This window comes from Neophocaena asiaeorientalis, unplaced genomic scaffold (assembly GCF_003031525.2).
Source record: "Neophocaena asiaeorientalis asiaeorientalis breed wild unplaced genomic scaffold, Neophocaena_asiaeorientalis_V1.1 scaffold438, whole genome shotgun sequence".
Taxonomy (NCBI): domain Eukaryota; kingdom Metazoa; phylum Chordata; class Mammalia; order Artiodactyla; family Phocoenidae; genus Neophocaena; species Neophocaena asiaeorientalis.
The window spans coordinates 7,675,398-7,698,417 of NW_020173491.1; the positions used below are offsets into that span (position 1 = coordinate 7,675,398).

The 23,020-nt window shown below is 51.1% G+C and overlaps 1 protein-coding gene across 1 annotated transcript in view; it reads right to left on the reverse strand.

Moving 5' to 3' along the window:
- Positions 1-23,020, reverse strand: part of CNGB1 (cyclic nucleotide gated channel subunit beta 1) — a gene marked incomplete at its 3' end in the record, with an annotated part of 70,878 nt that overhangs the window by 32,113 nt on the left and 15,745 nt on the right. Inside the window, exons 13-20 of the mRNA XM_024747434.1 lie at positions 22,804-22,926; positions 16,310-16,397; positions 15,609-15,645; positions 8,102-8,133; positions 7,719-7,849; positions 4,518-4,625; positions 2,281-2,438; positions 668-823 (exon numbers count right to left, since the gene is read on the reverse strand). Coding sequence (XP_024603202.1) covers positions 668-823; positions 2,281-2,438; positions 4,518-4,625; positions 7,719-7,849; positions 8,102-8,133; positions 15,609-15,645; positions 16,310-16,397; positions 22,804-22,926 — 833 coding nt within the window. The remainder of the gene's footprint in view (positions 1-667; positions 824-2,280; positions 2,439-4,517; positions 4,626-7,718; positions 7,850-8,101; positions 8,134-15,608; positions 15,646-16,309; positions 16,398-22,803; positions 22,927-23,020) is intronic.

A 23,020-nucleotide genomic window follows, 5' to 3' on the forward strand; every position in this document is an offset into this window, starting at 1 on the left:
GCTGGGCAGCCTGTGGGATCTTAGTTCCCCGACCGGCGATCAAACCCATGCCCCCTGTAGTAGAAGCGCAGAGTCCTAACCACTGGACCACCAGGGAATTCCCCCCACCTGGGCATTTTAAAGGACCAATGGACACCAGGGTTGAAGTCCTGCCCCCCAAATGACTTCTTGTGTGTCCTTAGGAAAGTCCCTCTCTGGCACCTGTTCTGTCCTCCTCAGAGAAGTCATAAGGAGAAGTCAGATAAAAAAGGCAGGGCGATCCTTTGTAAACTGTGAAGTGCTGTGCACATATGAAGCGTCGTTATTCCTGAAGAATACAAAACGGGCTAAAAGGCAAGTGAGAGGGACTTCACTTTAGATGTTGGAAGAACTTTTCCCCTTTTCTGCTCAGAGCAGCAGCTCTGGGAAGGAGCCAGGAAGAGCAGAGTAGAAAAAAGACTTGGCCAAGAGTCAGGAGTCCTGAGTCTGCCACTGACTAGTTGTGTCTTTAGCCAGTTAACTTCTCTGTACCTTAGTTTGCTTGTCTGTTAAGATGGGTATGACCTTATGTTCCTAGTTCAGGGACTTCGTTAGTTTGGGGCCCGCCCTTGCACTGCCCCCACCCCCTCCCATTCTCCTGCCCTCTCATGTGACATGTGGCAACACCCACCGCCTTCCCAGGACTCACTGGTCATCGGGTCGATGCTCTGGGGAAACTGGCACTTCTTCCAGGGGCGGCGTTTGAACTTGCAGCAGAGCATTTCACAATAGTGTTCCTCCTCCACCTGTCCCGCTTCAGCTGGCTTCACATCCAGGGCCGGCTCTGGGGCTTTCTTGGCTGGGGCTATGGGATGACACTGTGACCCTCTGACCCAGCCCTGAGGCTCGGGTAGAGGATGCAAAGAGAAGGCTCTCAGGACTTCCCTTGTGGCGCAGTGGTTAAGAATCCACCTGCCAGTGCAGGGGACACGGGTTCAAGCCCCGGTCCGGGAAGATCCCACACTGCGGAGCAACTAAGCCTGTGTGCCACAACTACTGAAGCCTGCGAACCACAACTACTGAAGCCCGTGCGCCACAACTACTGAAACCCATGCACCTGGAGCCCGTACTCTGCAACAAGAGAAGTCACCGTAATGAGAAGCCCGCACACTGCAACGGAGGGTAGCCCCTGCTCGCCACAACTAGAGAAAGCCCGCACGCAGCAACAAAGACCCAACGCAGCCAAAAATAAATAAATAAATTAATTAATTAAAACAAAAAAAAGAGAAGGCTCACAACTGCAGGCTCTGGAACTGAAGCTGAGGGGACCCTGGCACCATCCCATAACCTGCTACAAGCTCTGGGTGCTCTCCTGCAGCAAACCACAAAGATCCTCCTTAATAGCAACCTGGGCACCTGCTCTGAACTCTTACAGCTACCAGTCTGGGACTGCTTCTCAGGAACTGCCTAAAATGAGGTGTTTCTGGGCAAGTTGGATGTTTCAGTTGAGTGTGTGCTTGTGTGTCTGTGCTTGGACCCCTTGGTTTCTCTGGAGGGCTAGGGGCATTGGTACCCAGAACTTCCACCACCCAGGGCCAGAAATCAGGAAAACATTGTTCTAGGTTTTTCAGAGCAGAAATCTCAGCTGTCTCATCTGTAAAACAAGACACCAGATGGGATCACAGTTTTCCTGTGCATCTATGGTGATGTTGTTGGTGACCTAGAAATTGGTTCTTACAGGTTTAATATGGCTATGTTTCCAGCTTTAGGAGTGTGAAGTCAGGCTCTGCTAGGTCCACTGTTGGCACCATGAGTTCTAAGGCACAACCCTCCTTTGAAAAGACCTAGAAAACCTCCCTGGTGAGACAGCATGGTTCTTATTTCCTCCTGGCACTTTGAAAGCAGGAAACTTTCAGGTAACCTCATAAAAATACTGCAATGGAGGCCTCTGAAAAATAAGACTGTGTAGTTCCAGAGTGGGTTACGGACACCACCTAAGTGCAAGACCATGAGATACATCCCAGGGTGGACCACCTGCCCGCCAGTGGGAAAGGGGCAGGGGGTCAACAAGGGAACTTGCCCTGTGGGAGGGAGAGCCAAGTACAACTGGATCACTGGTCAGAACTTTGACATTCTTTCCTCCCCTGGACATGTAGCTAAACCTGTACATAAAGGACCTCAAATTCCAGAGAATGGAGATCTGGGCTTCTCTCAAGCACCCCAACCGTTTCCTTGGGGCCACCCTCCCCAAGAATTGACAGGGGCCTTAAGGGGCCCCACCCCACCCCTGGTCAGGTGGCCCAGACCCAGCTCTGGACTCACAGGGCTTGGGGCTCTCTTCATCAGAGGTGACATCAGGGTCGATGAGCTTCTCCTTCACCTTCTCCGTCCGCTCCTTGAAAAGCTTCACCAGCTCCTGGAGCCGGTTGTTGATGAGGGCACTGGTCTGGCTGTCTGTGGAGGCTGCGCGGTCCTGGTCACTGAGGGAACACCACCCAGAGCTGAGCGGGCTGCCTGGGGAGGGACCCCTGCACCACTGGGCAAGAGCTGAATCTATATCCCACCTGGCCTTAGGGGGTAAATCCTGGCCCAGTCTTCTTCTGACATCAAAACATCAAACCCACCTTAATATCTCCTGGGAGGAAAAAACCCGGGTGCCCAGCTTTCAGAAAATGTACCACGAATGCTCTGATTCAGATGGGCAATTCCAGAAAAACTCGGATTCCACTTGTGATTTAGGGGGAAACTCTGGAACTCAGTTCAGGGCTGTTAGTCTCAGTGTGGGGTTCACATGAGATACAGGACAGATCAGAGAGGGGACAGGGGCTACTTTTTTAGGCTTAGGAAATAACTGATGGAAAAAACAGTGCAGGGAATTCCCTGGCTGGCTGGTGGTTAGGACTCTGTGCTCTCACTGCCGAGGGCCCAGGTTCGATCCCTGGTCAGGGAACTAAGATCCTAGAAGCAGCACAGCGCAGCCTAAATAAGTAAATAGATAGATAAATAAATAAATATTAAAGACAGTGGATATACATTACATATTCTTTTAATTTGTAGGAATTTAAACGGCATGAACTTGCAGCAAGGGAGAGACAGACACAGACAGAGAGAATGAATGAGAGTCTTCCGCTCAGTGTGTGTCAAGAGCCCTGGGTGAGTTGAGACGGGCGGCCGTGTGAACCAGCCTATGTTCTATGTTCCCCTCTGAGTAGCCTGTGATCTTCTTGCTGAGCTGAGGGTAACACTAATGTTTACAGATCTACTGGTTTTTTTCATACATTGAGGCACTGAAACTCAAGCCAGCTACTCTTCTTGTGCTCAGTTGAGGGAGCTAGCTGGAGAAAATCAGTGTGGGGGGTCATAATGAGAGATAGCGCTGGGGGGCAGAGGAGACACGAGCTGCTCACCCACACCCACTCCCTCCTGCAGGGAGGGGTCACCACGCAGCCAGCGACTACGTTGCCCAGGTGTGGCCGTGCGAGCTCTCACGGGTGGACATGCTAGTGCAATTCCGGGCCTCCTTGTGGAAGAGCGTCCCGGCACTCCCCCTTTCTAGTGGTGACCAGCAGGGTCTTGAAAGCCACACAAAGGTGGCAGAGCCACTGTTGGCTGGGGCCCTAAATGACTGCAGGGGGCAGAGCCTTCCACTGACCTGAAACACACCACCAGTGACACAACTGTGACATATGAGACGTCTTGTTCCTTAAGCCACTGAATCATTGAGGTCTATTTGTTATAGCATCTTAACCTACTGAGGTAATACATGGGGTTCCATGCTGACCACCTTAAGAGTTTTCAAAGGTAATTTTTATTATTATACCTGATTTCTGGCTTATTTTCTGATATTAAACCCTAATCCAACCCCTACCCTACTGCATAAGATGTGACTCCACGGTATGCTAAAATGGATCACTGGACTATACGTGAGGTTTGGGTTTTTTCCTGCTTCTTTTGCTTTTCTGAACTTTCCACAATACTGTTAAGCATAAACTCCATAAAATTATGGACAGAAAAAAAGACTGGAAGGAAAGTATATTGTCTCCTAAGGTCACTCCAGAAGCTATGGCTGGAGAGGAGGTGAGGATCCCAGGCCAGAGCCCAGGGCTGGGGTATTCACTGTCACCAGCCTACGTAGACCCTTCAGGAAAACACCTCCCACTGGCCCAGCCCTTGTGACACTTCGATGTCAGAGACACAGGTCCCGATGCCCTCGTAGGGGCCTCTAAACATTGTTCCACAGACCAGTTGCATCAGAATCAGCTGGGGAGCTTCTAAAGATGTGGATTCCCCAGGGCCCACTCTCTGTGGTTCTGGACACAGCTGGGCCCAGACTTTGAGCCCATTCTGCAGACCAGATTTTTCAGAATTTCTGGGCTGGTCAGAAGCAGCCTGGGCAGGAGACCCGGCCCTCTCTTACTGCCGGGAAGCCACTGGCACAGTCTGCCTTGGGGTGGAAGGTTCTAAAAACATCCATTCTCCTCCCAACTCACCTCCCTTTGCTTGCCCATCCCCACCCAGACTTCTGGTTCCCTGAGACCCCAGAGGCGGCCCCCACTTACTCAGTGCCCTGCGGGCTGGTGGGGTCCGAACAAGCGACCACGGGCGATACAGCCGGTGACAGCATCTTGAGCTCTTCAGCCTCATCATCTTGGGAGCACAGCCTCTTCCTGCAAGAGCACAGACATGGAAGGGAGGGGCCTTCAGGGAGGCAGGGGCCGCGAGGGGGTGAACCAACTTTGAGCCCTGCAGATCACCCAGAGCGAATCCTGGGGGGGAGGTGGGGACAGAGGATGGTGCTGCCAAAGGGTCCTCGCTTGCCTGCAGGGAAACAAAAAAGAGAAGAGGGGACACATCCAACCTCTGGATCTCAGTCTCTGCATCCATTCAATGGCCTAGCATAAAAGTAACAGCACTGACTTGGGATCAGGCAAACCCGAATTTGCACCCCAGCCCTGCTTCTTCCCAGTGTGTGACCTTGGCAAGTTATTCAAACCCTCTGAGCTGCCTCAGTTTTCCCCCTCTATAAAATGGGACTAAACCTACCCAGTTCAATGAGGTGCTTATCACTCAGTCGGGTCTCAGTTTAAACATCCTTCTCCCTTCCACCTCCCAGTCTGAGGGCACTGCCCTTCCCAGTCCACCCCGTCCCCTTCTCCATCACACCACCCTTCCAGCTACTGAGAAGGTACGAGGGCTCACATTCCATCTTATTAACTCTCCTGGAAGCTCAGCTTCTCTCCCTTTGCAGATGTGCCCCTGGCTGGAAAAGCTGACACCCATGGGCCATGAAGTCTGTTTTCCAGCTCATGGTGCGACCTGGGGAAAGCCCATCCCCTCCTGGAGTTCCCGCTTCCCTATCTGAAGAATGAAGGCTCAATTATGTCCAGGTCCCCATCATTCAGTCCAAGTCTGCCACAGAGTGCTGCATTTGGAATCACTGGTGTCTAGATTTGAATCCACTTGGTACTCGTCCCATACTCAACCACTGTGACTCAGGATTCCATCATTAGGGCTTGTAAAGGGATACAGTCAGAGGGATGTGCAGCATTTGCTTTATTCCACAAGGCTCTGAAACCACCCTATTACCTTCTGCCAACTCGCCTAGAATGGCAAAGCTCATGGGTTCACCTCTTTTACGCTCTAATTAAAAGGATGCCTGCAAACAAGAAGACTGGGGCAAAAATCTCACAACTGGGTCTTAAACTCAGGCCTCCTGCTCCCAGCCCAGTGCCCTCTCCGGGCCTGGAGAGAATCAAGAGTGTGGAACTAAATCAGCAGCTATGCTCCTCCAGCACCGCCCAGTGCCTGGCCCTGTGCTGAGCACCTCACATACAGTAGCTTGTTGAATTTTCATAATCCTAGTAGATAGGGGATGTTTGGGATTCACTCCAAACCACAGCATTGCACTGTGAGAAGGGCCTTGCCCATGCACCCCTCTGTTTTGGTGGCTTTTCTGCTCCCATCAGTTGCCCCCAGTGCTCATTCCATCCCGGACCACAGGCAGCCGTGCTGGCCTCTCATGTCAGGCATCAGAATTCCCTCTTGGCGCCAAGCTCAGGCTGAGGAGTCCCAGTTTCTCACAGTCACATTCTCCTTAGCACTCTCTGGAAAAATCTTGTGTGATTACTTGTTCATTGTCTATCTTGGCCCCACTGGAATGTCAGCTCCATGAGGGCAGGCCCCTCTCAGGCTTCTCCCTGATGCAACCACAGCACCTAGAGCAGAGCCTGGCACATAAAGATGTTCAGTAAATGTTTGCAAATGAATGAAAGAATGATAATAAGAGGAGCCTCACAGACCCAGCTCATAAGCAAAAGGCAGGAGGTTTTTTTTTTTTTGCGGTATGCGGGTCTTTCACTGTTGTGGCCTCTCCCGTTGCGGAGCACAGGCTCCGGACGCACAGGCTCAGCGGCCATGGCTCACGGGCCCAGCCACTCCGTGGCATGGGGGATCTTCCCGGACCGGGGCACGAACCCGTGTCCCCTGCATCGGCAGGCAGACTCTCAACCACTGTGCCACCAGGGAAGCCCCAGGAGGCTTTGATTCTTGTCCCAAGTGATCTTAGTACCCTCCCTCCTCCCGAATATCCACCTCTAACCCAGCCTGTACAGTTTCCCTACCCTTATAAAGGGAACAGCAGGAGGTAGACCAGATGTCTACAATTATGGTGGTGTCCCATCTTCTGCTCTCTGTACTCTGTGCATGATTCAGTGAATTAAACGTGAGGACTGATGTGTCTGTGAGCTGGGTGAGATTATGACTCATTTCTCCACATCAAAATCTGGGAGCCTTCTGTTTGCTACGTCCAACCATCTCTGTTTTGGCAGTCTTCTGACCTCAGCTGAGAAATTACTCAAGGGTTCATGGATAAAAGCAAGAATTAATCAAGAAAAAAGAACCATCCCGCAATCTAGCCAGCAAAGGAGATGCACTGGCAGCTCCCCTTTAGCTTAATTAACCATTCACACAGCACTGTACTGCAGTTCACAGACTACCTACAGCTCTATGCAGGCCCTCTCTCAGTTACCTGGCTCAGGTTGTCCAAAACCAACTCTAACCATGCAGCAACCAACCTATCTCGAGAGGCACAAAAACGCACGCAACCCTGACCAGGAAACCCACTCTCGAGAAAGGAGCCCAAGGACAGAGGGCAGAAGACCAAAGAGATATTTGTAGCACCACTGTGGACAGTATTCAACAACAGAGGATTGTTATGTCTATCCTGGCACATGCAGCTGGAGGATGTCAACACAGCATCACAATGTGTTAAGGAAACAGACTAGCAATATGGAAAAGGGCTCAATAAATAAGATGTGGTCTCAAATGAGATATGATCCAATCACTCCTTCAACTAAAACCACTCAAAAGCATGGGCCCACAGACAAGGTGGACAAGAGGAGGCAGAAAAATAAAAGTACCACCTAGAGTGGTGGGATTAGGGATGGTTATTATATCTAGTGTTCTTTGGTATGTCCATTGTATTATTTAATAATAAAATTAGCCCTGTCACATTTATTACCCCCTTCAAATGTACAATTGAGGGTATTCTGGACAGGACTTCCTCAGAGAGCTCTTTCTATAGAGCCTGAAGCCAGAAATTAGGAGAACTGAAAATGGTGGGGCCATAGTCCCAGCGCTGACAGCAACTCGCTGAGTGACTTGGGCCAGCTTCTTCCCCTCTCTGGCCCCAGTGTCCTCAAATGCCAAATGCACAGGTGGTACTGTGCTATGAAAAGCCCAAGAGAAGCATAAAAGGTGACCTGAGGCTCCCTGTGGCTGATCCTGGGACCCCAAGTGTGTCGCATTTGGCAGGAGACGGGGGCAGCGACACGGGAGAGGGTGGATTCTCCTCCTCGTTGAGGGGCTGGCTGTCAGCATCAGTGTCTTCCACCTGCACTTCCGGGTGCTCTTCCGTGGGAGAGGGTGGATTCTCCTCCTCGTTGAGGGGCTGGCTGTCAGCATCAGTGTCTTCCACCTGCACTTCCGGGTGCTCTTCCGTGGGAGAGGGTGGATTCTCCTCCTCGTTGAGGGGCTGGCTGTCAGCATCAGTGTCTTCCACCTGCACTTCCGGGTGCTCTTCCGTGGGAGAGGGTGGATTCTCCTCCTCGTTGAGGGGCTGGCTGTCAGCATCAGTGTCTTCCACCTGCACTTCCGGGTGCTCTTCCGTGGCAGGTACTGGGGAGAGGAAGGAGGCACAGCATCAGAGAGAAGCCAGGTCCCAGGGCCTTGCTGTGTTCTACAGGGAAGCCACAGAAAGCGTGTGTGGAGGGGCCTCTGGAAGCCTTGCCTCCCAACAGGGCCCACAGGAGAGATCCATGCAGGGGGCACAATGATGCAGAGCCCAGGGCCCTCTGACAGCCACGCCCACACCAGCCACTAACCCAGGAGCCACAGAAGAAGCCACAATGCCACAGAAGCCACAGGAGCTCCTGGACACAGCCTGGAGCCCAAAATCCAGCCTGGTTTCCCTGGGCCTGGAGAAGCATCAAGGCCCTGGGGTGGGTGATGGGGGTGCATCACTCAGGTAGAGCATGGGGAGCCTGGGGGTGCCACGTCCTAGGGCCTGGCCTGGTGCGGCCTGGCTCAGCTGCTTCCCCTCTCTGGGCCTCAGTTTCCCCATCCCAAGGTAGGAGTGACGAGGCTTTCCCAGGCCTGTGGGGGCATGAGACACGGGCTAAAGGGCCTCACACTCCTTTTATATTTGACTTACCATGTTGTGTCAATCTCTGCTATACAGCAAAGTGACTCAGTTATACACATATCAACATTCCTTTTTTTCATATTCTTTTCTATTATGGTTTGTCACAGGATATTGAATATAGTTCCCTGTGCTCTACAGTAGGACCTTGTTGTTTATCCATCCTATGTATAATAGTTTACCTCTGCTAATCCCAAACTCCCAGTCCTTCCCTCCCCACCCCACTCCCCTTTGGCAACCACCAGTCTGCTCTCTATGTCTGTGAGTCTGTTTCTATCTTGTAGATAGGTTCATTTGTGCCATATTTAGATTCCACATGTAAGTGGTATCATATGGTATTTGTCTTTCTCTTTCTGACTTACTTCACTTGGTGTGATAATCTCTAGGTGCATCCATGTTGCTGCAAATGGCCTTATTTCATTCTTTTTTATGGCTGAGTAGTATTCCATTGTATATATGCACCACATCTTCTTTATCCATTCTTCTGTCAATGGACATGTAGGTTGTTTTCATATCTTGGCTATTGTGAATAGCGCTGCTATGAACATAGGGGTGCATGCATCTTTCTGAATTATAGTTTTGTCTGGGTATATGCCCAGGAGTAGGATGCTGGATCATATGGCAACTCTAGTTTTAGTTTTCTGAGGAACCTCCATACTGTTCTCCATAGTGGCTGCACCAATTTACATTCCCACCAAGAGTATAGGAGGGTTCCCTTTTCTCCACACCCTCTCCAGCATTTGTTATTTGTAGACTTTTTAATGATAGCCATTCTGACCAGTGTGAGGTGGTACCTCAATGCAGTTTTGATTTGCATTTCTCTAATAATTAGTGATGTTGAGCATCTTTTCATGTGTCTATTGGCCGTCTCTATGCCTTCTTTGGAGAAACGTCTATTAACGTCTTCTGCCCATTTTTCAATTGGGTTGTTTTGTTGTTGTGTTGAGTTGTATGAGCTGTTTGTATATTTTGGAGATTAAGCCCTTGTCTATCACATCATTTGCAAATATTTTCTCCCATTCCCTAGGTTGTCTTTTTTTTGTTTTTGTTTTTAATGGTTTCCTTTGCTGTGCAAAAGCTTGAAAGCTTGATTAGGTCCCATTTGTTTATTTTTGCTTTTATTTCTATTGCCTTGGGAGACTGACCTAGGAAAACATTGGTACTATTTATGTCAGAGAATGTTTTGCCTATGTTCTCTTCTTGGAGTTTTATGGTGTCATGTGTTATGTTTGAGTCTTTAAGCCATTTTGAGTTTATTGTTGTGTATGCTATGAGGGTGTGTTCTACTTCATTGATTTACATGCAGCTGTCCAACTTGCCCAGCACCACTTTCTGAAGAGACTGTCTTTTCCCCATTTTATATTCGTGCCTCCTTTGTCAAAGATTAATTGACTGTAGGTGTGTGGGTTTATTTCTGGGCTGTCTATTCTGTTCCATTGATCCGTATGTATGTTTTTGTACCAGTACGATGCTGTTTTGATTACGGTAGCTTTGTAGTATTGTCTGAAGTCTGGGAGAGTTATGCCTCCTGCTTTGCTTTTTCTCCTCAGGATTGCTTTGGCAATTCTGGGTCTTTTATGGTTCCATATAAATTTTTTGATTATTTGTTCTAGTTCTGTGAAAAATGTCTTGGGTATTTTGATAGGGATCATATTAAATCTGTAGATTGCTTTGGGTAGTATTGTCGTTTTAACAATATTAATTCTTCCAATCCAAGAGCATGGGATATCTTTCCATCTCTTTGAATCCTCTTTAATTTCCTTTATTAATGTTTCATAGTTTTCAGCGTATAAGTCTTTCACCTCCTTGGTCAGATTTATTCCTTGGCATTTTATTTTATTTTTTCTGGTGCTGTTTTAAAAGGTATTCTTTTTTTACATTCCCTTTCTGATATATCATTGTTAGTGTAAAGAAATGCAACCGATTTTTGAATGTTTATCCTGTATCCTGCTACTTTGCTGAACTCATTTATTAGATCTAGTGGTTTTTGCATGGAGTCCTTAGGATTTTCTATATATAGTATCACGTTTTTGCATAGAGTGACAGTTTTACCTCTTCAGGGTCTCACAGGAGAGAGACACGGTGCAGCGGGGACGTCCCCCTGCTTCCCTGAAGACCTTGAGAGAGGTGAGCTGGAGGTGGGCCAGGGGCGTGGAGGCAGCCAGGACAAGGGCAGCTTCTCAAAAATGCTCAGGGCCCTGGGGTGCCCCCAGCATGGCCCCCAGGCAGCAAAAAAACACCCTGGTCTCAGCATCCATGAAGCTGTCTCATGGAATCTGGGAAGAAGAAGGTGGTGCCCTTACCCCCTGCCTCGCCCTGCACAAGACCCTATGAACTCAATCACTCCCAGGGGAGGGCGGAGAACTCCTAAGCCTGATGTTTCATTTCCTGCCAGCTTGGCAGAGTAGAAACTCAAAGTAGAAATTATATTCGTTTATATTATACTGATTTATAGAATAAGAATACTATAATTCCAAATATAAAGAATATCTTATGCTTAAATTGGTTTAGAGAATAACAATATTTACCGTTAAGCACTTCCTATATGCCTGCTAGGCATTAGTTTCACTAAACTCTAAGCGCTTTATATATATAAACTCCTTCATCGTTCCCGGCCACTCTATGAGGTCCCTGTTACCATAGTCCCCATTTTGTGGAGAAGGAAACCGAAGCACAGAGAGATTAAGAAACTTTCAGCAGAGCCCAGATTTGGACCCAGGCAGCCTGGCTCCAGAGCTGAAACTCTTATCCCATCCTGAGGTTGGTGACCAACATATGTAGAGGCCTCTGTCAAAATGAAACCTCGGCTGAGAGGTTCCAAGCAGCACCACTGAAATGGGAATAATGTTCTCACTACATGCCGTCACCGCCTTGTCTGCAGCATCTAAGATCATGGTGTGTCCTACTGTTTAGATTGGGCCTAGGTAGAAACCATATATAAGACCCGCAAACTATCACCGAAGGACCTTGCTCTTGATCCTAGATAGTAAATGTTTTAGAACCAAGTCTGGGGAAGAAGGCCTTGATTTACATCTCTCTATTAATCTGTGTTGTAAATTTGACCACTACCGTGACCAATACCAAGCCTTATATAAATCCCTGTTTTTTAGATCTTTTAATTATCTGAAAGATTTTTTTGACTGATAATATTTTCTATTTCTCTACTTGTTTTACTTTTAATGGCTAATGTCGTCATTTTATAAATAGTCTGTATTAATGAATATTTAAACAGTGCTGCAGTAAACATCCTTGCCTACTCATCAGTAAATAAAATAAAATCATCATGTGTCAACGACAGCTGGTTCAACCCACTGTCCCAATGTGTCACTGGGACTATTTCTCAAAGTGTGGGGCTCCCAGGGACCAGAGAAGGCACACGACGATTTTAGGTGGCACAGCCAAGGCAAAGGATGATAGAGCGGAACCATTCCTCCCTGTCCGGTTCCGTCTGGATCCTGAGAAGGCAGAGAGAAAGCCTCAAGTTAGTGCTGCTATGGCCTTAACACCCCTCTGATACGTCTGAATCCCCCTTTGCAGCTGGGAGAGCAGACTCAGCTATGAGCCTTCAGCAGGCCACGTACCTCACTAGAAACTACCGACTCCACATTGTTCTCCATAACTTTGTGGTTATTTCTATTTATGCTTTCTCTATATTTATGGCAGGCCATGCTGGTTTTCCATTTGAATTATAATGTAAAGCTTCCTGTTTAAATACACTCAATTAAATGAAAAAAGTGAATCCACTGAAAGAAAGATGGTAAGTAAATAAATGCAGAGTTGGTACAGAGTGCACAAAACTCGAGCCGTGATATAAGGGTAGAGGGCGTGGAAGACCCTTTGGAGTGACGAGATTTAGGCCCTACCCGGAACACTGAGCCTGGCATGTCATCCCCTGTCATGGGGTTGATCACGTGCCACCTTGCCCCCAACTCTGTGCCCACCCCAGGCCAGGAGGAGGGAGAGGACGAGAGTGGATCTCTTCTTGTGAAATGTTCAGCTCAACCTGCCTGTGAATCTCAGAGGCAACCTTGCCCAGTGTAATCCAAAAACAAACAAACAAATTAAAGGGAAAATGGCAGGTCTGGTTTGAGTCAAGGCAGAAAGTGACAGAGGTTAGCCCAGAGGCACCAGTATGTCCCCCAGCACTTTCCAAAGGCCACTGAGGGGATCTTGTCACAATTAAATGGATCCAGACAGGCTCTCTCTCTGCACTGGCCCCTGAGGATGCCTCCTCTGGGTCTGCCTGTCAGCACCTGGGGGCCTCCCCTTTCCTGAAAGGGAATTTGCTGAGCAGGTAACAACAGTCCTCAGAAAGTCTAGCTCCCAGCCAACTCTCAAGGTCGGTAGATTCTGTCTGCAACGGACCTCCACATTCCTCTTCTGGTTTATTCCCCTCTGATTATTCTCTTCCCCCACCCAGCTCCCTGCCCCAAGCCTCTTGGCCTGGAGATCTGAGTGACTTGTTTAAACTCGGGTATGAGTGACGACCTGTATAAAAATTGATGATCTGCAAAAAGCCATGTTTAACCCAAAGAAATGAATTGCTAATTGTGGAATTTTAGGCACAGAGAGAAGGGGACTAATACCCTTCAAGTCACCACAAAGCAAGATGAAGGCACTGGTCAGCAGAGGAAGAAGGGGTGGTGTTCCATGAGCCCAAATAGTGGTCCCACGCCAAGACCATGGCACCCATGCAGGAAACAGCCCAAGCCATGCAGAAGCACATCACAGACACCAGCGCGCTGGGTGGTCAATTTCACGCTACCTAGGCAACCGATGGAGCTCCTGGTCTCCTCGGGGAAGCTGGAGTTGGACAAGGCTGTCCTCCGGGAGATGAGGACAGGGGTGTGGGTGATCAGGGGGTGGTAGCTGGACACATTGGGGAGGTGCTCCACCAGGTTTGGGGGAGCAAGCCCAGGGGTCACTTGGCCAGGTGGCTGGTCCTGGACCAGGCGATTCAGCTCCACGTCCCGGCCTGGTTTAGCCATGGTGCTGGGGGCAGGGGATCTCAGGCAGAGGCGGGACCCTGGGGACTGCAATGAGGAGCACAGAGTTGGGAGAGGCAGGGTAGGTGGGGCTCCTCCCCACCAGCACCACCACAGACCAGCCCGGTGCCCACCTGCGCTTGCAGCAGCTGCACCCAAAGTCTGGAGCGTCACTCTCGTCCCTGGAGTTCAGTGTCAAGAGCATCACCAGTCACGTGGCTCGTCCACCCAACAGCTCTGAGAGACAGCCCTGAGCGCCCCAGTTCTGGAGCTTTCTCTGCTAACCAACCATCGTAGCATTTCATACTTTAGACTCAAAGAAATTAGAATCAGAGAACCCAGAACCCGTCAGGCTTAGGCTCACAGACTCAAACGTTCTTAGCCTGGTAGGATTTTCCATCCCAAAGAAATCCTGGAGCTCAATTAATTTCACTTCCAACCAGAAGCAATAACTTTTCCTAGGCCCCTGTTTCCCCAAATGGGCTGCATATTGGAATCGCCTGGGGAGGTCTGGAAATGCCTGATGCGTGGGCCCATCCCCAGAGGTTCTGATTTAATGGTCTGGGGTGAGGACTGGCCCCAAGATTTTTAAATCTCCCCAGATGATTCCAATGTGCAGTCATGATTGAGAACAAGGGCTCAAGGCCATTGCCTCTCAAACACAAATGCGCAGAGAAATCACCAGGGATCTTGTTAACGGTGCAGATTCTGGTTCAGCAGGTCTGGGATGGGGCCTGGGATTCTGCATTTCTAACCAGCTCCCAGGTGACACCAAAGCTGTTGGTTCAAGATCCACACTTTCGAGTGGTGGCAGACAAAGGGCTGTGTTTCAGTGTTTCTCAAAGTGTGGTTCCCAGGCCACCTGCTTCCAAATGACCTGGGGAAGCGGGTGGAACCAGCCCCACGGAACCTGAGTCTGCAACCGGGTGATCCTGGTCTTGTTCATCCATGTGGGGTGCAGACTTAGTAGGTTTCCGGCAGATTTGGGTTAAAGTTAACAGAGGATGGTTTTCAAAGATCAGGTGGGGGGCAGGCTCAGGACACCTGGGGTTAAGACACGCGGGTCCAGTCCCATTTCCATCAGTGGCTGCCTGGGACACAAACATCATTGTCATGGTCCCCATTATGGTCTCTTCTTTCAGTTCCACTGATGCATTGTTACCCCCACTCTGCCCAACAACCCAGTGAGGTAGGTACTGCTATAGCCCCCTCTTTCTTGACTTGAGAGCTACAGTTAAGAGAGGTCACAGAACTGGCTCCAGGTCACAGAGCGAGGAAGACGGAGGAGCCAATAGTGAAATGCAGGTCTGTGTCCTTGACCACTGAGCCAAATGCTGCCCACATGGAGCCTCAGTTTTCTCATCTGTAAAATGGTCTGTCTGCCTCAAAGGGCAGGTGGAGCACCACCCGTGTCTTGAGGCCTGTGGAAGTTTGCAAGGCCAGGGCTCAGTGTCCAGACATCCTCACTCCCCTAGACTCTGTCCCCATCATCCCTGAAGTTCTCAGGATTAGGGGTGGGAGTGATAAATAATCAAATTGTGCTGGGGATCTTAGCAGTAAGGAAAAGCTCAAAAGACACAGAGTCTAGGACACAGCCTTAGCGAGCTCTGGCCCCAATTTTCACTCAGGTACGTTACATTTGAGCCAAATGCTCGCTGGGCAGTAACCTAGAGAGCTGTGTTCCCAGTGAGGGGGTTGGCAGGAGAGGTTGGCTGGGAGTATGGTTTCCCCAGGCCTCTTGAGGTCCGGCGGGGGGAACCTCAGTGCAATTCCCCTGGGGCCTTTGAAATATATCATCAGGCTCTGACAAAGTGGCCCTAAGATGCACAGAATGGGTTTTGCCTGAGGATGGGATGGAGCAGGGGGACGAGTTGAGAGGGACAGGAGGAGGGTTTGCCCCTGTACCCTGGCTGCCCCCAGCCTGAAAGCATCCTGGACATTCTTATGCAACCCCACCACACGCCTACCTCCTGAGCTGGCAGCCACGGCCTCCTCCTGCAGCTCCTGCAAAAGATAAAGAGGAAACCGAAGCTGTGACCATCGAGCCCTGTCCTAGCCCTAGTCCAGCCCAGCCCCTGTGGGGGGATCTACCCTCAGGATGGGCCCCAAGACTAGTCCTGGCCCTGCCCATTTGGTCATACCCTCCAACTCACCTTCTGGGGCGTCCAGTGCACATAGGAGCCCCAGGCCCCAACACCTGGACCTGTCACATATAATGAGGGGAAATTCTCGGGCAGCCCTCTGCGTGTGGGGACAAAGCAACTGAAGCAGCCACCACGGCACTCTCCATCCGGCACCACACTTCACAGCGTAGAACTGTATACAGTACTCCAGGGAAGGGTTTTTAGCCCCATTTTACAGAGGTGGCCACTGAGGCCCAGAGTGGGGAGGTGACTTGCCCAGGGTCACACAGCCACGTGAGGACTGGAGTCTAAGCCCACTGCTTCCCACCCATGGCCGTACCACCCGGGGCCCTTCCTGACACCATCTGACCCCTGCTACAAGCAGGGCCTCACAGCACGCACCACCCTGCTCACTTCTGTCCTGTGGGCATCTCATCAGCCAAACCCCGCCCCTGTAAGCAAAGGGGACAGGGCCCAGCGCCTTCCGCCGACTCCAGTCCAGGCCTCTGAGGTAGCCCAGCCGCCAGCCTGGTGCTGTTCCATACCTGGTGTGAGGCGCTCTGGTGCTCAGTTCCACCTACTCCACTCTGGTCCTCGCCTCCCTGCGCCACCAGACAGCTATCCAGCAGGACACTGTGACTGCGAGGGGGCAGGAGGGAAGGGCTGGGGTTAGGGGTGTTAAATGTTTCCTGAACTGTGCTGAGTGCCAGGCTCTGTGCCAGGAGCTGGGGCACAAAGACGCCTAAGGATAGGTCCTCGCCCTCTTGAAGCTCCCAGCACAGGGCAGGTGGCAGATCTCACATCCTGCTAACAAGTTCCCAGTCTGAGTCACAGTCTGGAGCAAGTAGCTATGAAGGGCACAGCACAATTCTGCCTAGGAAGGAGGGCTTCCCAGAGGAGGTGGCCTGCGAGCTGGGAATAGGTAGGGAATAGTGTCCAGGAATGGGGAGCAGCAAGTGCAAAGAAAATAACGGAGGACGGTTTTGAGGAGCTGTCCTTTGGGGGCTGACCAAAGGGCATTGTAGAGTGTTCAAAATCTATGCCCAGCATTTCCCCTCTGAGAGTCTCCAGGCCACCTTGGGGATATAGGCAGAGCAGGGAGTATGAGAAAAGTGAGGCACAGAGAGGTCAAGTGGCCTGGCCAAAATCACACAGCAAATTGTCCCACAACACACAAACCTCGGACACAGACCCTGGTTTTTTCCATGCCATGAGATCAGAGCCACACTGCAAATGCTGAAGGTTTCGGGGGTCCCTGGCCCAGGCAGAGGCATACATGAGTGACAGGGGCTGGGGTGAGACTATAGGAAGGAGAGAAGAACCTGTGCCCATCTGGGTCAGCAACCCCACTCTGCTTGGAATGGGAGTCCTGTGGCCAGATCTGCTGATTTTCAAGAGGAGCCTGAACTACACATTTTAAAGGTGGGACCTCCCCATCTCTAGATGCTGATAATTAATCCAAATGAATAGATCTATATTAACATCTGTATTATCTATATTAATATCTATATTAATATGTCAATATCCAAAAGAGCCTGTCTCCAGACTAACGTGGGCCCTGAGATGCCTGTGTGCAATCTCTGGGTTAAAATGATGACTTGGGACCAAGGGCTAATGTGATTTCTGTGGTTAGAATTAGATTCTGCTTCCTAACGGCCTCACCCCATGCCATGAACCACTGTCACCAAGGGGCTCATGGAGGATGCTCCTTGGCATCCGCTGCCCAGAAAACCTGAATTCCCCATCCTTTACCCAGAGGGCCAAGTCTCAGCCCTCCTGAGGTGGGTGAGGAGATGGGGACGGAATTACAGCCCAGTCGGTTTGGAGCCAGCAGCCTGGGAGCAGGAATCAGCCAGCAATCATATTGTCACAGCAGCTCCCAAGGGCTGTGTGCCAGGCGCTGGGCCAAGCACATGGCACGCACAGTGTCTCACCAAATCCTCACCCAAATAAACCCGAGAGCCCCGCTATGACTGATCCTATTTGAGCTTAGAAATCGGAGGCTCAGAGAGGTCAGATGGCCTGTCCAAGGTCACACAGCCTGTACCAGGTGAACCTGGATAAAAGATGGGTGTCTCTGACTCTAGCACCAAGTCTTTAATACTCCACTGCCTGCCTCTGAGTGTCTGCACAGCCCCAGGTGACGTGGAGGAGTGAGGCGAGTGTTTGGAGGATTCAAGCACCTAACTCACTTTATTTCTCTTCATTGCATATGTATTTCCATTGTGAGGGGCCTGAAGTGTCAGTCACACTCTCTACCCTGCCCAGGAAGAAACAGCTTTTCTTAAAGAAAAGGGCATATTATGACTTCCACAGGGCCTGGGCACTTCAGCCTTCACGGGTCCCTTCCTCCATAAATATATTTTTAAAATTCCATTTTGTGACTGCATTCATATGAAGATTAATATGCTAATATTATATACTAAAATATTCTCTTCCATCTAAAAGTTCATTTTTTGGTCTGATTTTGAAAGCAATTAAAATGTTCTTGGGGGCCTCTCAAAGTATTACGGGAACCGTGCCTTCCACACCTGACAGAGAAGTCGGCCCTTCCCGGAAGGGTGGGATGGGCTTGTGCTGCGAGGGGCAGACTGGCTTCTCCTTCCCTGGAACAGATGCAGGGGCCTCCTCGGTTCTCAGAGCGCAAAGGCCCAGGAAATGAACTTCCCACAGTCCCAGTCAGAGGCTTCCTGGCGTCTTGCTCATTCTAGAATCTGGCCTGGAAAGCAAGTCCCCGGGAAGCCTCCGTTTGCTTATCTGTCAAATGGGTAGGACTCATCCAGCCTGTACTGTACAGACTGGCTTATTTGAATGAGGTCAGAAGGGCCAGTGAGAAGCTCATGGAAAAGTCAAAAAACCTCCCCGTGTCCGGTGTCATCTGGATCCTCCATCTCTAAACACTGGTAAGCAGCTTTCCTTGTCTGTAGTACTAGGTGTCCGCTTAGGAGCCCAGCCTGACCTGGGACAGAATCCCAGCTCTGTGCTTGCTGGCAGGGCACCTGTGGACGTGTGGGCTGTTATCTCTGAGCCTCAGTTCTCTCATCTGTGAAATGGGATTACCAGTAGGAGCCTTAGCACAACGTCTGGCATGGAAAACAAGTGCTAATCAGGTGACAGCTGTTACTATGACTGTTCTTGTCATTATTATTATAAACCCCAGAGCAGGCGGCCTTCTGCAGGTCTGTGAACCACCCACATAGACTGCGGAACATTTTGCACAAACATCTCCAGCTACGGAGACACATAACAAGCCTTACAGTGGGCCTGTCAGCCCCACCAGGGGCTGTTTGGGGACCCATGTACCCCCAAATCATGTTGCCCCTGGTTGGCAGGTCGCCTGGTGCCTGCTGAGGCCCCCTCTTGACCAGCCCAGATGCAGCGGGCCATCAACTTCTGGAAAGTTCCCAAGTTCCAGGGATTTCCAAGTAGAGGATCAGACAGACTGGCTGAGGTGGGCATCCCAGAGGTCCTGGCTCTCCGAGTTAAAGGTGTGGGGAGTAGCCGCAACGGCCAGCCCACTGTCCTCCCCCAAGTCACAAAACAGGCTGTGCCCCCAAGTTAAGGTCCTCACTGTTGCCTTCAGCAGACTCGTCACCCGGTCCCCCAGCCCCGAAAGAAGGAAGGAGGGGAGCCCTTAGGGAGAAGCAGCCACCTACTTGGGTCTCTCTGTCTTTGCTGACAAGGACGCCCGTGGTGCAGAAGTTCAGCTGGGGGCAATGACATTCATTCCAAGCCCCAGGTCGGTGCATGCCAGTGGAGGATTGGGGTAGCCCGAGCCGGCCCCGAGCCTGTGAGGCCAGCTCTGGAGCCAGTGTGGCTCGGGAGGCAGATGAGCCACCAATCCTTCCTGCTTCTAATCAGATTGAGGGGATGTGCGGGGGAACTCTGCAGAAATGGCCCCAGGGAGGCCAGGTGGGGCCCAAAAGGCTTCCGTTGCTATGAAAAGCTGAGCTGTTGCCAACAGAGACCAGGTCGCTAAGCGACCATCTGCCCGTTACCAGGGCTTGCGCGTTGTCATCAGTAACCCCTGTGCCTCCGCAAAGCTGGCAAAAGCATCCTTCCCCAGCCAGTGACAGCCCAGCCCACCTGTCCCATGCCTGACACCCTCTGGCCTTGGCCCTGGGATCACTGGCTCTGTCACCACAGGGCCCTTGTCCCTACCTGGGGCCCCAGGCCCCAAAGTGCCCTGAGTTTGAAGCTCTGGGTGAACATCTGTATGAGCCTGTGTGTGCCTGCAGTGTTTGTAGGTAACTGTATGTATGCACTTGTGTCTAGTGTGGATATGTGCAAGTGCGTACACGTGTGCCCGTGTGTGTTGCTTGTGCATGTATCAGGCCGTGTAAGTGCCCTGCCTGCACGCAAGTGTGCACATAACCCAGCCTGTGTGGCTGTGTTTGTGTGCAGGTGTGTATGTGCGGTGCAGATATGTGTGTGTGTCTGTGTGTACTGTGCAGAGAACACGTGTGTAGTTAGCGTGTGCGTCTGTGTGTGTGCACGTTGGCTCACTGGCTTTCAAGTGGTGTTTTAGCTCAGGAGCTGTGACATATAAAGGGATTTGCAGACCTATGTGTTGGGCATACGGGTTTGGTGGCGGAACAGCTCAGAGCTCTGCAGTCTACACAGAGGCAGGTGAAAGCAGGGGGCAAACAGAACTGCACTAATGCAGCCAGGCAGCATCTAAGGTCTTCATTTAGAGGAGGGGCAGTTACCTGTTAATGAGAGCATCCTGGCTCTGGAGAGGCCTGGAGGGTAGAATTAGGACTGGGTTACAGAAGCCATAGTTTTGGCAGAAGAAATAATTTCCTAACTCAGAGGTGCCTATGGATGGAATGGATGGCCTTTGAGAGGTTGTGAGCTCCCTGTCATTGGGGGCAATCAAGTAGCTGCGTGGCCTCCTGCTGAGGATAGAAAGATTATAGGTGAACTGGGCAAGCGTGGACTCAAAGTAGATGACACTAAGCAGGCTTCTAGCCCCCAAATCCTGTGTGGCCTCATGGTTTAACTCTTTCCTGACTGGGACTAAAAGTGACCCTCAGTAGGGATGAGAAGATGGGTGACTTTTGATGGAGCACTTACTCCACACCAGGTCCTACCGCATCCATTCTCACAGCCAGCCCTCTGACCACTCAGGAGGGGCTGTTATCAACCCCTCCCCCCGTTTTGGAGATGTGGAAGCAGAAGCTCTGTGCCCATCTGCCACTTGCCCAGGTCACTCTGCTGAGAGAAGAAAAGCTTGTGCTCCTAACACTTGTGATGCTATCTCGCCTCAGGCCATGGCCAAAGGGGCAGGGAGGAAGTGTATGGGCCGGGGGTACCACAGAGGGCAGAGTGACGGGGACAGAGAATAACACAAGGGGGATGGAGCAAGGGGACAGGTTAAATCATCTGGCCTGATCTGTGGTACGACAGCCACCACGCTGCTCCTCCTGCCTCGGTCTCTGCACAGCGCAGCTGCCAGCCTGTCACTTCCCTGCTCACAAACCCTCCACGGCTCCCCACTGCTCCCGGGAAATCAAGTTCAAGGCCTTCACAATCTGGCCCCACCACCTCAGAAGGATCATCCCCCACCCGTTCCACGAGCTACACTGTCACTCTGCCTGGGACATGCGGGCTGTTCGCCAGGCAGCAGTTCACTCCCTCCTCCTTGAGACACTTTCCAACTGGGCCTCCAGGCCTCACACCCTTCTCATTTCCCTCACCCGCCATGGGCGCCTCCCCTTCCTTGGTCCTTTCTATTTCCTCCCCATCTCCCTGACCTCTGATCTGGCATTCTGGCCTCTCCTCCATCTACACTCACTCCCCGGGCATCTCCTCCAACCCCACTCTCATTCCATCTATGAGATCAGACGCCCATATTTACATCTCTGGTCCAGCCTCTCATCCCCTAACTCCACTCAGGCATCCAGCCCTCTGCTCGTCACCTCCACGTGCATCCACCTCTCCATCTGCCCTTCTGTCCAGCCCACGTTGCTCAGAATCACCTCCCTCCTAGTGGTTTCTTTTCTTATTATTCAAATATATTTGACATATAACATTTTATAAGGTATACAACGTGCTGACTGATACATTTGTATATTATGATACGGTTGCCATTGTAGCGATACGGAGCATTCTATCACATCACCTAATTATCATTTCTTTTTAGTGGTGGGAATAATTAAGATCTAGTCTCTTGGCAAGTTTGATTATAACTTTTAGCGGTTTCTGAGTTCCATTTTTAAGCTCTTACTGTAACTGAATTCTTTTGTGTGTTTTGATGTTGAAATTTTTATGGATGTGGATACAGAATCAACCATTATGGAAGATAGAGCAGAATCCAGGGCAGCCATAAGGGGCATCAAAGGCAACCATTGGGGACCGACTGTTGGGGAGGGTGTGAGGGACAGAGACAGCTCTGTGCCTTGGCTTTGTTAATCACACGGGAGAGCTGGGGGCCCACTGCATGGGTCCGTGCATCCTTCCATGCATTCAACCAACACTGATTTGGTGCCTACTGTGCTAGGCACTGTTCTAGGCTCTGGAGACACGGCAGTGAAGGCAACAGACAAAAATCCCCACCCCGGGGCTTCCCTGATGGCGCAGTGGTTAAGAGTCCGCCTGCCGATGCAGGGGACGCGGGTTCGTGCCCCGGTCCGGGAAGATCCCACATGCCACGGAGCGGCTGGGCCCGTGAGCCATGGCCGCTGAGCCTGCACGTCCAGAGCCTGTGCTCTGCAACGGGAGAGGCCACAACAGTGAGAGGCCCATGTACCGCAAAAAAAAAAAAAATCCCCACCCCGTGGAGGTGCATTCTACCTCTGCACGTGTGAGTGTGGGTGGTGTGGAGGTGGTCGCTGAGTATTAGGTACTATGGATCTCAAGGTCATTACGAGCACAGTGGGGTCCCCCAGCACCGCCTCAGCCTTTCTGGTCAGTGTCCAGCGGAAGTGGGCACGGAAGAAAGGGAGGAGCTTCCGTGAGCGGCAGAAAGCACCCTCACCCCAGAAACCCTGGCAGCCCCTCCCTGGGCCATCCCTCAGCCGGGGGCATGGGTCCTTACTCAGGTTCCTCCTCCTCTCCGTCCTCCTCCTCCTCTTCGTCCTCCTCCTCCTCTCCATCCTCCTCCTCCTCTCCGTCCTCCTCCTCCTCATCTTCTTTCTCCTCTTGAATCTGAGGCAGCTCCCTGAGTTGAGGTCAAAGGCAGGAGGTGAGGTCGCCTGTACCTTACCCCGAATCCACCTCCTGACCCCTATTTTCAGTACGATGGACTGTGACCC